The sequence below is a fragment of the Myripristis murdjan genome, chromosome 10 (genome assembly GCF_902150065.1).
Source record: "Myripristis murdjan chromosome 10, fMyrMur1.1, whole genome shotgun sequence".
Classification (NCBI taxonomy): Eukaryota; Metazoa; Chordata; class Actinopteri; order Holocentriformes; family Holocentridae; genus Myripristis; species Myripristis murdjan.
This window is the reverse complement of record NC_043989.1, coordinates 30,879,320-30,892,845: the sequence shown is the minus strand read 5'-3', so window position 1 is coordinate 30,892,845 and position 13,526 is coordinate 30,879,320. Positions and strand designations below refer to the sequence as shown.

Below are 13,526 nucleotides of genomic sequence, written 5' to 3'. Positions count from 1 at the left end.
GAGAGAGACGAGAGACTAGGTGGGAGATGAAGATGGAGAGGAGGATGGTGAAGCAGAGGAGCAAGAATTCTTGAGGTGCAACACAACTGTTTGCTAAATGTTGACTGTGTAAAAATGTAAAACATGAATTAAGATGCATACCTGGATAGTTGATGAGTTTAATGGGGCAGAAGACAGGAAAGCAGCTCTCATCCGGTCTCTACTTCATAATCTTAAAATTAAGCGATGTGCAGTCTTTCTCTGGTTTATTTAGTAACTAAACTGTTCCTCCTGCTGTGGGCGTGCTTGGGTAATATGACATGACTTTGCTTGTTGATGGGCTGTGCCTCACCTAATTTCCCTCAGGACACACACGGCATTCCAGTTGTTACGTAAATCCTAGTTTGAACAAACAGCAAGGAAGGAAATAGATCCTGTATTTTCAGCATTGCAATGGCAACCGAGTCCCCTCTTCTGCTGGCTGCAGTGACCCTTCTGTCTGCCCTGCAAATGGGTAAGCTCCTCAGGTGTTACATACTACAAGTGCAAAGGAAGGGAGACTTCTTATTTACCAAGTTGCTCTTTGCCTCATGTTGACTTATCTGTGTGGGAGGTGGTTTTTTGGGTGAGTCGTGCCAACATGGGGCAGAGGTTGTACAGTGTGGCAACAGCTGACATACCTTTTGTCCCTTTTTTTTAATTAATCCTTAATCAGGTGGTTTCACTGCTGTTAAAATCTCACCATCGTATACAGAGATCCAATGAGCAAAGAATGTTTATAGAAAATGCAAACAAAATACACAGTACAGTTCAGTCTCCTGTTCTAGCAGTTTGTCCGATAGTAGGGTCTACAGACTACCAGGCTTCTGTGAGAGGAATTGTTTGATTTTACTATTATTGTCCTCTCTACAAGGAATGTTGCAAGAATGTTCTGTTGTTCATGAATGTTGTTCCAAAATGTTTATCCATCTTAGTTATGAAGGGCTGAAAACATGGTTCTACTGCACAAATACTGTGAATGGAGTTTTTGAGTCGTTCTTATGAGAAGGTGTCACTACTAAGCCATTGTCCCCTCTCAGGCTACCTGGCCAGGCAAGTCGGAAAATCCAGAATCGCCCATAAGATCATGCCGCCCATCGTCACTGGACCGCCAGAGTTTGAGAGAACTTTCCGAGCACAGTAAGACAGCATGACCCCAAAAGAGACATTTGGTGGTGGACTGATGTGTTGGTCTGCCAGGCTGTATACAGCTGGTGACAATGGAGGAGATTGTAATAATGGACCTGCTGCAAACCTGAGGCAAAAGTGGCAGACATTTGACTTGATAGCTTTGGCTTCAGAATAGTTGAATCTAAATGAAGATACTCTAACATCCTGGTTGACTGTGTGTGTGTGTCTGTGTGTGTGTGTGTGTGTGTGTGTGTGTGTGTGTGTGTGTGTGTGTGCGCTGTGGCCTGTGTTTCCAGTCAGAACTGTGTGGAGTTCTACCCTGTCTTCATGGTGCTGCTCTGGACCTCGGGGACGTTCTTCAGTGAAGTGACAGCAGCTGGAGCAGGACTGGTGTACATGGTCGCTCGGCAAATGTATTTCAATGGATATGTCAAGTCTGCCAAGAAAAGGTCATTTTACTTGTCCTGTTGTTTTGGCATTTCTGAGTTTGCAGAACTCTTTGAACCAAAAAGGTTAAAGACACAGTGTGGTTTGCAGTATGGTAGAATGCAATGACACATGTTTAGGATAAGACCTTACTACCACAAGAAAATTTGATAAGGTGCTTTCTGGTTCACAGGATACCTGGTTTTTACCTCAATTTGGCTGTCGTGTTCTTTCTATCTCTACTGAGTTTCATTGGGATACTGCGTGGGATACTTCTCAAGTACTTTGACGTCCACGTCTGAAGATAGCCGGTTCATCAAGCTATGCACACACACCTATAACCAAGTACATACAGCATACCTGCAGAATGGGAGGTTTTCTCAAAACACACTTGCTGTACAGCTGCAATCACAAATGCACAATGACTGCTCAACTGTAAACGTGCTGTATATGCACTGAATTAGAAAACCAAAAGTTTTTCAAGCTTAAGTCATAAAATTAGATCAATTTTTTTTGTTGTTGTTTTGTTTTGTTTTGTTTTTGGACTTTTGTGTAAAGTTATACTTAATTTTGAACGTGTTTTCCAATGTAAATGTGATTGACAAATGTATCTTTCAAAGTAACAAATATGAGGCTTTTGTTAGACTGTTTCATTGGCAATAACAGACACTAAATTATCCATGTGTCCCCGGTAGACCATTTGAGCCAGTTCTTCCTGTTAACACATCAGAATACATAGACTATGTTGAGTAATCAGCCTAGTGTGACACTAGTATTACACAATGGAACATGGATGACCCAAAGTCTTTTTGAATTAACATCCATGTCTGCTGTCTAATTCAGAAACACACCAAAAATTTGATGAACCTCACCAAATCTTTTAGTCTTGTGTCATCTCTGTATGCACCTACAATGTTAGTGGGTTTTTTTGTGCATATTTGTTGTGGCTGCATTTCACTCATAGTCAGAGGAGTCGGATGACATTTCGTTTCTACAACTTGAAAGTAGTGTAAATATAACTGATCATTTAGATTTTGACAGTATCACAACGGTGGATTCCATGCTATGTTTACTGCCTTTGCTACACACCTCCACAATTCATGAGGCAAAGAGGATACTGGGGCCTACCAGTAAATGATTAAATGAATGAATGAATGAATAAATAAATAAACTTTCATTAGTCTCTTGTTTCGCCATACCTGAGTGAAGCTTTCCCCTTAAACCATGGGCGTCATTCGGACATGGCAAGGTATGACACTTCACATACCTCAGCCTCAGTGAGTCCTCACTTGATCTGTCGGTGGAGAAAATGGAGAGTAGGCTAATTGGTGTCTCCTGAAAACGCTCAGAGATGAATTTGGAGGCCATAAAACGAGAAGTCACATGTGAGCATTCAGAACCAATTAGGCTAATAGTTTTGTGCTCACCAAATGAGTGTCAGTGTGATATCTCCTGTCAACACTGACCCAATGTCACATACTATAGTGTAGCAGTATATGGAAGTAGGGGCAATAGTAGGCTAATAGTAGCTGCAAGTAGTGATAACTTAAAAGTATTGGCATTTTTCTACATTTTATTACGTTCCTGCCACTTGCTACTGATTTTACACCTTGTTTTGTGTTTTTTAAATAAATGTATAAATATTTTGCTACCTTTTTTTCTCTCGTGTAACACACATTACATTTCATTTTAATGTTCAAAATGTGCTATACAATTGATTTTAAACGATAGAGGCAGTTGTAGCAGCTAGTAGTTAGCCTTAGCAGCAGGTGGCCCTGCAGCATCACAGATGCTTTGCAACCAGTGAACTTACAAATCAAACTAGACTTTGCTAAAGATTCTGAAGAAACTTTAAATGTGCTTGCCACCGTTACTGACGGTTGCCAAGGCATTGCTAGTTAGTTGCTATGATGTTCTGGGTGGTTTCTAAGCAGTTGCTATGGTGTTCCTGATGGTTGCTAAAGTGTTGCTATGGCGTCCTGGGTGGTTGCTAGGAGGTTGCTTTAGTGTTCATAATGGTTGCTAAGGCATTGCTAGGTGGTTGCTATGGTGTTCCTGATGGTTGCCAAGGCATTACTAAGGTGTAGCTATGATGTCCTAGGTGGTTGCTATGGTGCTCTTGATGGTTGCTAAGGTGCTGCTAGGCAGTTGCTATGGTGTTCTTTGTGGTTGCTAGGGCGTTGCTAGGCAGTTGCTATGGTGTTCCGGGTGGTTGCTAGGGTGTTGTTATGGTGTTCCTGATGATTTCTATGGTGTTTTGGGTGGTTGCTAAGGTGTTGCTAGGTGGATGCTATGGTAGTTAGGGTGGTTGCTATGGGGTTGCTAGGGTGTTTGGGGTCATTGCTATGGACTTACATTGGTGTTTGGGGTCAATGCTGGGATGCATTGGCTGCAGTGCTAGTGGCCCTTGAGACAGAAAAGGAGAGATACAGAACCGCGTGTGTATCTCTGTGTCAGTGAGAGGGAACTTAATTTCTAGCTACCTCTCCGAAAGTTCCGCCATTAGTGTGTATTGCGTCCAAATTCTGACTGCAAACTGGAATTGTGAAAAAACACAAAAGGCAGATCATTTTGAAAATTGACACAGCAATTCTTCTCCACACGTTTTTCATATTTTTGTGCATGGATGTAGTGCAAAATAAAAGAAAGAAATAAATAGAAATAAAAGAAAGATACTTAAAGTTACTGTTCAGGTATTTTAATTATTAAATTATTAATCAAATTATTAATGACCATCATCATCTAAAGTTGCCATTTTGACATCTATAGTTACCTATAGATTTAGTCATAGGGGTTAATAGGAAACAACATCGCTGGGTTACATTTAGGCCATGTACACTCAGTGGCCACCTCATTAGGTCCACCTGTACTACAATGTACTGTAATCCAATCCAATCTAACTGCTGTGCCATGAAGTTTCCTTTCCTGCTGCCTATAACGCTCAGGTTTTCTTTTTGTCACAGTAATAGAGGTGTTCAAATGTTGGTTATCTAATTTTATGTCTGCCAATATCGCATGTCACATTTTATCAGTGTTGGGCAAGCTACTTGTAAAATGTAGTGAGTTACTGTACATTAAATGAAGCTTCACTACACTGAAGCTCCCCACCAGAGGAATGTAGCAAGCTAAGCTACAATACAGTGACAACATGTAGCTTAACTACATCAAAGCTTTCTTTCTTTTATTTATTTATTTATTTATTTTTTTATTTTCAACATTGAACGAACTTCACTCCAAGTCATTGCTATCTTAGTGATCAATAAAACTGTCAGTCAAAAAAATGTCCAGTTCAATAGTTTATGAAACCGAGCTCTCTCTGCTTTTACTGCTACAAACCATGGTAACAAAAACACACAACATGCCTCACATAATACCAAAAAGCAGGTGGTGTGGATATACTAATGTGGGAGAAGTGTGTATATATGTTAGTGTGTGTGTGTGTGTGTGTGTGTGTGTGTGTGTGTGTGTGTGTGTGTGTTTGTGTTTGTATGTATGTGTGCACACCTGTGTTTGCATGTCTACTAAAATTCGAGCCCATTTGGAGGACAAAGTGTAAATGACTTTAAAACTCAATAAGTTGGTTCAAACCACAGGAGCAAAAGAAGAAACCTGCTCCCAACAGTAACAGCTTGGCAAAAAATGATGTGATGTGTGTGTGTGTGTGTGTGTGTGTGTGTGTGTGTGAGAGAGAGAGAGAGAGAGAGAGAGAGAGAGAGAGAGAGAGAGAGAGAGAGAGATGTCTTACAACATCGTCATCTTCCTCCTCCTCTGTCATCTTCATCACCTGCGTGCTCGTTTCCCGCTGCAGCAGACACTTAGCACAGGTATGTGACATCACAAAGAAGACCGCGTGTCGGCGACAAGCGCATGTCCGGACAGGTATTATGACGTCACAAAGAAGGCTGTCTGTCGGCTGCACATACAGGTCCGCTGCTCCCGGTTAGAGGTCAAACAGCAGCAAAAGTTCCGCTGCGTTTAAGGTTGAGAAAAGCCTGTGAAAATGTAGCTTCTGTGGACGCTACCGCGCTATTTGATTAGTACAACAGTTTCGCTACTAAAAAGCTATTTGATTCAGGAAACAAACTATACAAACCATAATACTGTGCACATCATCACAGAATTTAAGATATACTTAGTAGTTGGTGACCTCTACTGGCAACAAGTAGGAATTGTGAAGAACAAAAAATAGATGGAGCCTGTCTGCAGTGTATGTATACACCAGTTTCTCAAAAAAAAAAAAAAAAAAAAAAATGAACACACTGTTTCAACAAAATAAATAAATAAATAAAAATGTTGGTTCTTTAACAGCATTTAAGTTGAACCATACAGTTACTGAGAGTTGAATGTTGTGGAGCTTCCAGTTGTACAGAATTGATAGGCAGTATTGAATTTTTTTTTTTTTTTTTTTTTTTTTTAATTAAGTAGGGAAAAGGGTAGGGAAAAGTGATGGTGTTAGGGGTAGTGGGGTTGGAAATTGATGCAGTGGTGTGTGTGTGTGTGTGTGTGTGTGTGTGTGTGTGTGTGTGTGCAGGGAAAAGGGTGGGGAAAAGTGATGGTGTTAGGGGTAGTGGGGTTGGAAATTGATGCAGTGGTGTGTGTGTGTGTGTGTGTGTGTGTGTGAGCCCAGATGTGAGTCCATTAGTTGTTGGACTCGTCCATCTTCTTGTTCTTCTTCTCCTCCTTGTCATGGTCATGAGAGGTGAAGCAGGCTCTGAAGGGTCGGGTCATCCACCTCCAGAACCTTTTTGGGGCACTGGGACGTTTCTTCTTCTCCAGCACGGTGATCTTCTCCAGCTCGGTGATCTTCTCCAACATTCTGGCTTCTTTCTCTGCCCACTCTTGCTGTTTCTTGTCCATGGCCTGGTTGAAGTCTTCTGAGGCCTTGAGGAGGGAGGTCTTCTCCTCCTGGATCTGGACAAGGTTGGTCTGCAGCTGGCTCATCTCACTCTCCACCTGGACCTGTTGGACAGCCTGGAGCTGGTCCTCAATACTCTGGACCTTGTGTCTCTCCTGCTCCAGGGCATCCTCCAGCTCTTTGACTTGGAGGACAGCACGTCTCTCACTCAGGTCCTTCTCCGTGATCTGAAGCTGCAGGTTGGAGATGGTTTCGTTTGAAGTGGGTGCATCGCTGGTCTCCGTGGCCTTTTGCGTGAGGATTGCTTCTTTGAGCTCACTCACTACCTGACGAAGTGCCTCCATCTCTGCCTCACAAGCCTTGATCTTGGCGGCCTGCTGATCTGCAAGATCCAGAGTTCTCTTGAGCGCAAGCTGGAGTTCTTCAGTTTTTTCCTCCACAGCTTGGCTGTTGGTGCACAGATTGTCCTGCTGAGCACAGGTTTCCACTGCAGCCTCGCTCTTGTTGTCCTGCTGAGCGATGTCTGTCTCTGCAGCCTGACTCTTCTTCCAGGGATTGTCCTGCTGAGTGATTTTTTTTCACCTCATGCTGACTCTCCTTGCAAGAACTGTCCTGCTGAGAGGTGCTTGCCTCTGCAACCTGACGCTTCTTCCAGGGATTGACCTGCTGAGTGATTTTTTTCACCTCAGGCTGACTCTCCTTGCAAGAACTGTCCTGCTGAGAGGTGCTTGCCTCTGCAACCTGACGCTTCTTCCAGGGATTGTCCTGCTGAGTGATTTTTTTTCACTTCAGGCTGACTCTCCTTGCAAGAGCGGTCCTGCTGAGAGGTCTTTTTCTCTGCAGCCTGGCTCTGCTTTTCTTCCGGAGCAATCTTCTTCACAAAACTTCTATCCAGTGTGGCGTTTTTAAGCGCCTTTGCGAACACTGGAATAGCGTTCCTGTGAAGGTGCATGTTGTCGAAGAGGTGCTCTTTGGTCAGAGAGGGATGACTGACCACATGTACATTTGGCAATTTTTTGCCACCTGCCATGATGGTCAGATTCACCTTCTCAATGACCTGTGAGTCCACATCCGTTCTTGGTAACAGAGTGGACACCACAATCTTAGAGGCAGGGAATTTTTGATGGGCCTTGGACATGAGACCTCTGAAGTATGGTGCAACTCCATCCTTCCATTTCACCAGGTCATCTGTGCCTGTGTGAATGAGGATGTGAGTTGGTGAGCCAAGGCTGGGATCAGACAGTGTGTCCCAGGCTGATCTTATGTGGGGACACCACAGCTTCTTCACCGTGTAACCGGGAAAAAGCCGAGTCTCCTGGAGGTATTTGCCGTTTGAATCAATGAGCACGACAATGTGGCCCATTGGTTCAGCAGGCTTTTTGTTGGGACCGGGTTGGGCGGTCCGAGCCAGGGACGTCTGCTTTTTGGCAGCCGTCCTTGTGGCTGTGTGTCCCTCAGGGTGGTTGTTCCCCTGAGGTTTAAGATGGGCTCTCCCGATGACTGTGTGCCGGGGGCTGCGGTCCTCGGGAGGCCCAGGTTGGGCTTTGTGGTTGGGGTTTGCCTTTGTCGGTTTCGCCATCCTGGATGAGTTGGGTTTGGTTGGGTGTGTGTGTGGGTTGAGGAGCCTGTGATAGTTTCAACACAGACTCTCAGTCAAAGCCTGTGCAGCACGAAGTTATAAACACTCTGTTGCCTACGTCATCGAGACATGCACGCTACGTCATCGCCTATGCTATTGTGACATGGAGTCACGTGACACGCGCTACCTTAACACAGCTGCGGACATTTCCAATGCGTTTCATCAATAGAGACAATCGTTCGTTTTTGCTGACGGGGCTTCATTTTGCGTTCTTTCTGCATTGATGTGTTGTAGTTTTGTTGGAGGCAGACAGACGAGGAGCCGACAACAGATTTCTCAACAGATTTTTGCAAGAGTTCACTGACTTTGACTTCAACAAGGTAACTCATTATTTTGCGACTGTCCGTCAATTTAGCCCAGTTTTGTCATGTAAAGTTTCGTGTGTGTGTGTGTGTGTGTGTGTGTGTGTGTGTGTGTGTGTGTCAGTTGAAGGCTGGAGAAAACACACCTTCCGTAGCTAGTAAGATGTGCTCAATATCAGCAACAGAAAACAGTTGAGAGATTTCAACATTTAGTTGATAACCCCATGAGTTTGTGAAGGAATAACTTTACTTGATAAAAGTTCAGTTGCAATCGTGTGTGTGTGTGTGTGTGTGTGTGTGTGTGTGTGTGTGTGTGTGTGTGTGTGTGTGTGTGTGTGTGTGTGCGTGTGTGTGTATGTTTGGTTGGTTTTTCAAGTGCACAGTGCCCAGATTGATCAAGCATGACAAAGTCGACACACACACCAACACACACACACACACACACACACACAAACCGGCACCTTTATGTGCACCGTAAGCTCACCCACACGCACGTGTAAGTGTATGCGCTAATGCACGCATCAGAGGTGTTTTCATCGTGAAGGGGGACAATTCATTTCAGCTCCCAGGTCACCTACCAAACAGCTTTCAGCACCACGGACAGCGTCCCAGCAGACCTCAAACTGGTTGGTCTCCCAAAACCCACAAAAACGTTTTATTTGGGGTCTGTATTTATGTTACATACCGAACATGCACACATAATAATGTGGTTGGTTTAAATTGCAAGTATAAATCGTGAATCACTGGGAAAATTATTTGGTAGGACCCAGGCCACCCAGTTTGAAACCGGGACAATCCAGACAAAACAAACTGGCACGCCTGGTCATTGTAGGTAATGGTTATGTATGTGTTGAAAATGTATCTTTAAATTAAACAAATAAAATACCAATGCAAAAGCTTTCATTACAAAACAGTGTCACAACATCATGACATATTACACAATCCAAATAAAAATTAGTGTCTGTAGCATTACAATAGCACCGAAATCAATCATCAAATAAGGAACCCACATGCATGTTCCTTACAAATGTGGCACCATTTAAAAGGGAAATAAACAGGCTTTCCAACGGTATAAGGTTTATTGCCAAGAAGCATTGTTACAATAAAGAAATAATCTACCAAACACAAATTTCCTTCCTTTTTGTGTGATGTTTATTTCAATCCCCCACCTAAATCTGGTAGTTCCACCTGAATCCACAGGGTGGCATTACAGCCTTCTGCTGAGCTCACCTCTCCTTGTTGCTAATATGCATATGGTGGCACAGCGGTGCTAGTTTGGTTATTTTTGTTTATGTGGGCTGTTGTTTAATTGTTAAACAGCAAAATGTTATCTTTTCTTGCCATGTAAAAGATAGAAAAGCAAGCATGACTTTTATTGTGCTATAAATAAAGGAAAGTCTAAAAATCATGAACATTTCTTCTCTTTTGCATTTTTAAAACAAATACCTGAGCCCTCATTTTCTATCTAATAGAGTCCTCAACTACTTACTTACTCAAAATCCCCATATCTATTCCTTACCCAGCCATTAATATGCTCACTGAAATCTATTTACTCCATTCTTTTGAAATATTGTGACATATGGTCTCTTGAGCTTCATTACAACAGGACTGAAAGTTGTTGCAGAGTAAACGCCATAATAAAAGCTGTGGATGTAAACTGAAAAGAAAAGTTCAGATTCTTACCCATATAGCAGTGTTTGCTGGTCCAGGTGAGTGTAATACATCAACCATGTCTGGTTTTTAACTCCTTCCCTGATCCAAACTGTCACTTTAGAGTTTCTCCTTGGCTGGAGTTCATTCATTTTTACCTTGAATACTTTCCATGAAGACATTACTCTACAGCAGTGGTTCTCAGAAAACAAAAACAAACAAACAGAGGGGTCCCCTGACACAGAGAACCACTGACTTAAAATACTTTATTTCAGTAGTTGTTGAGCTACTGCTTGACCAGTTACTGCCTCAACCACAGTTCTGTTTCTGTTACGATATGGACAAAATCTTATATCTTGATATTTATGCCACATACGTCATTAGCAATACAATAGATGATATGAACATGGCTTCACACTTATTTGAAATTTTAAGTGTAGCAACAGTGAAAAGTAAGCATTCTTCAAAAAACAGCATAATAATACCAACCGGGTGTAGGAAAAATCAGTTACTTAATAAAGTTTTTAATTATTATTATTATTATTATTATTATTATTTAATCAGAACAAAGTCTCTGACTTAGCCTGCATCAGAGTTACAAGTAGCGACGTTACTAGTTTAACTTAAATGGCATTTCTCAGTAGTGTGGTTGTATCATCGCTGTTTTCTGAATCAAATAGCTTTTTAGTAGTGAAACTATTTAACAAGGCTCAATTTTACTATTGAAAAACTGAGACTTCTTAAAAAAAAAAAAAGCATAATACCAACTGGATGTAAAAATGCAGGCACTTTACAAAATATTGTTTTGATCAGAACAGACCAATCACTCTCTTAGTAATCTACTGGAAATTTCGTAGACTGAGCAGTGGCGTTTCCTATAAATGTCATCTATAGGCTTAGTGGATGAAATTAAGCTTGGTTGCTAAAAGTTGCATGTCGGGTAATTTATTTGACAATCAATAAATATCTACTATATGAGTTTAGACTTAAACTTAGTGTAACTAGAGTTTGGTTGAGCCGTTTAATCCACATCTCTTATACATCAGATAAATAACAAAGACAACCTACTATAGTGAAGCCTTTGTATTCATATTAAAATTATACAAATTAAGCTATTTTAAAAATTAAACTAGACTTAGCTTAAGTATCTGAAGAAACTTTAAATGTGCTTGCCACCGTTGCTGACCATGTGGCCATGTGGTAAACCGCCAGCCCTATGCCGTTTGTAGGTTGTGTAGTTTTGTTAGAGGGCTTGAAGGCAGTTACTGTGGGCCAGGTATTTTCCAGGCAGTTTTTATCATCCTTTCAGTGGCCACTATGATGTCTGTGGGCAGCTGCTATCGTGTAGATAGTTGCTATGATATTCTGGGTGATTGCAAAGCGGTTCCTACGGAGTTCCTGATGGTTGCGAAGGTGTTGCAAGGCGGTTGCTATGGTGTACCTATTGGTGTCTAAGACATTGCTAGGCAGTTGCTATGGTGTTCCTGATGGTTTATAAGGTGCTGCTAGGCAGTTGCTGTGGTGTTGTTTGTGGTTGCTAGGGCCTTACTAGGCGGTTGCTATGGTGTTCTTTGTGGTTGCTAGGGCATTGCTAGGCGGTTGCTATGGTGTTCCCAATGGTTGCTGGGGTGTTGCTAGACAGTTGCTATGGTGTTCTTGGTGGTTGCTAGGCAGTTGCTATTGTGTTCCTAATGGTTGCTAAGGTGTTGCTAGACAGTTGCTATGCTGTTCTGGATGGTTGCTGTGGGGTTGCTACGGTGTTTGGGGTGATTGCTAGGGACTTGCTTTGGTGTTTGAGGCAAAGGCTGGGATGTAGTGGCAGCTGTGCTAGTGACCACTGAGACATTCAGGGACATTTGGGAATTCTGTAGTCAAATTGAAATTGCTTAGAATTTTATCCTGAAAGGTAAATGTTTATAGACACAGATGAATGTGAGTTTCATGGCCAGTGATGAAAGACATACTTTGATCTTCTGCTAAAGTAAAAGTCATACCTGCACTGTAGAAATATCCAGCATCCAAATACACTCATAGTACAAAAAGAACACAGAAATCAAAATTACAGAAACCCTAAATACCACTGTGTGTGTGTCATGTAGCCAATGACAGGCAGGTGTGTCAAGAAACAGAAGTGATCTTCTTGAAAGTTCACATCATGAGTGACAGTGTTGCTTGTGATATAATCTCCTTAAAGTAATGCACTGATTCTTGAGAATTTGGATAAATCACGTCCCACTGAGAAAAATGCTATTTCTGCTGGAAATTTACAACATTTTAATGAATAAAAAGAATCAAGGGCATAATCAGGGGGTCCTTTGCACATTTGTAAGGTTCTTTTAAAGGTTTATTTTTAATTTGTATTAATTTATATTAATACAAATTAATAAAAATTAGATTATATGTGGGCCCATGGCCTACAAAACCAGTTGTCCTCGGATAGGAGGACTTCAACTTGATTAAAACAACATAAAGTAATAATTTCATTGAATAATATCTTTACCACATGAAAGAGTACATCATAATATGTATTAAAAACTACAAACGATGGGTTTTGAACAATATTTACTATTATTTTGTGGTTGCTCAAAATGTGTCCCAGATATTCGTCACCACCGTCAGATATATATTTAAAAAATAATAATAAAAAAACTACAAGGTCAATTACATTCCCGAGGAGCTCTTTTCAAACCTTCAGCTCTACTGCATGCTTCAAGACCACCCAGTCTCCTGGAAATTTGCTATTTTCTCTTAAATCTCTTCATATTTTTGGACACTGCTACTGTCACTACCATAAGTTGTCAACACCATCACTTTTGCATAAAAAATATTACATTAAATTATAGAATAAATGTATACTTTTTAAGAAGAGGTCTGATGCAGGTAGCAACAGGGCAAAAACAAGCTGGCTAATGTGAACAACTCATGCTTATCATGTGAAAGAGCAGGTTTTTGTCACCACCGTCAGACGTCACCACCGTCAGGTTTTCTGTCTGACGGTAATGACTGAAGTCTGAAAAATGCTTATAACAGAGCTCAGGATTGTTATTTTTTGTACCAAATAGTTAAATAAAGTTGTTAAGCAAGAAGCCATTGACTTGAGTGGTATACATTTTGGAAATGTATGTTTTAATGAGGTGACTGTCACCACCATCAGATTAGTGTCACCACCGTCAGAGGCAATTATATTTGTTTTAAATGAATATGCTTACAATATGTTTCTTTGGTGCTGTTGAGTTATTAAAGTAATAGTCTCTTTAATACAAAAATATGTTTTTCAAATAAAAAAAAAAAAAACATTACGGTGACGGTGTTGACAAAAACAAAGTAGCCTAATAACTGGAAAAACCTATTTTATGAAAAAAATGCAAAATGAGGAGGTTGCACCGGTACATTCCGTTTTATCCAAATTCCCAAGAATCAGTGAATGGTCAAAGAAATGCTTATTTATCAATGACAGTAAGTCCACTGCAGGCACACTAAACTTTTAGTTTTAGTACCATACAGT

The 13,526-nt window shown here is 41.3% G+C and overlaps 1 protein-coding gene across 1 annotated transcript; it reads left to right on the top strand.

Moving 5' to 3' along the window:
- Positions 1–21: 21 nt before the first annotated feature.
- On the top strand, positions 22–2,144 carry LOC115366619 (microsomal glutathione S-transferase 2-like). The gene is made up of 5 exons (XM_030062156.1): positions 22–75; positions 346–493; positions 1,059–1,158; positions 1,446–1,598; positions 1,769–2,144. Exons 2-5 carry the CDS (start codon positions 433–435, stop codon positions 1,875–1,877), a joined length of 423 nt encoding a protein of 140 aa, XP_029918016.1. The 5' UTR covers positions 22–75; positions 346–432; the 3' UTR covers positions 1,878–2,144.
- The last annotated feature ends 11,382 nt before the right edge of the window (positions 2,145–13,526 follow it).

Bases quoted from the DNA above. Each gene is read 5' to 3' on its own strand.
- LOC115366619 (XM_030062156.1), top strand. From the start codon at position 433: ATGGCAACCGAGTCCCCTCTTCTGCTGGCTGCAGTGACCCTTCTGTCT. The intron at 494-1,058 runs GTAAGCTCCTCA...GTCCCCTCTCAG, and splicing joins TCTGTCTGCCCTGCAAATGG to GCTACCTGGCCAGGCAAGTC. The intron at 1,159-1,445 runs GTAAGACAGCAT...CTGTGTTTCCAG, and splicing joins GAGAGAACTTTCCGAGCACA to TCAGAACTGTGTGGAGTTCT.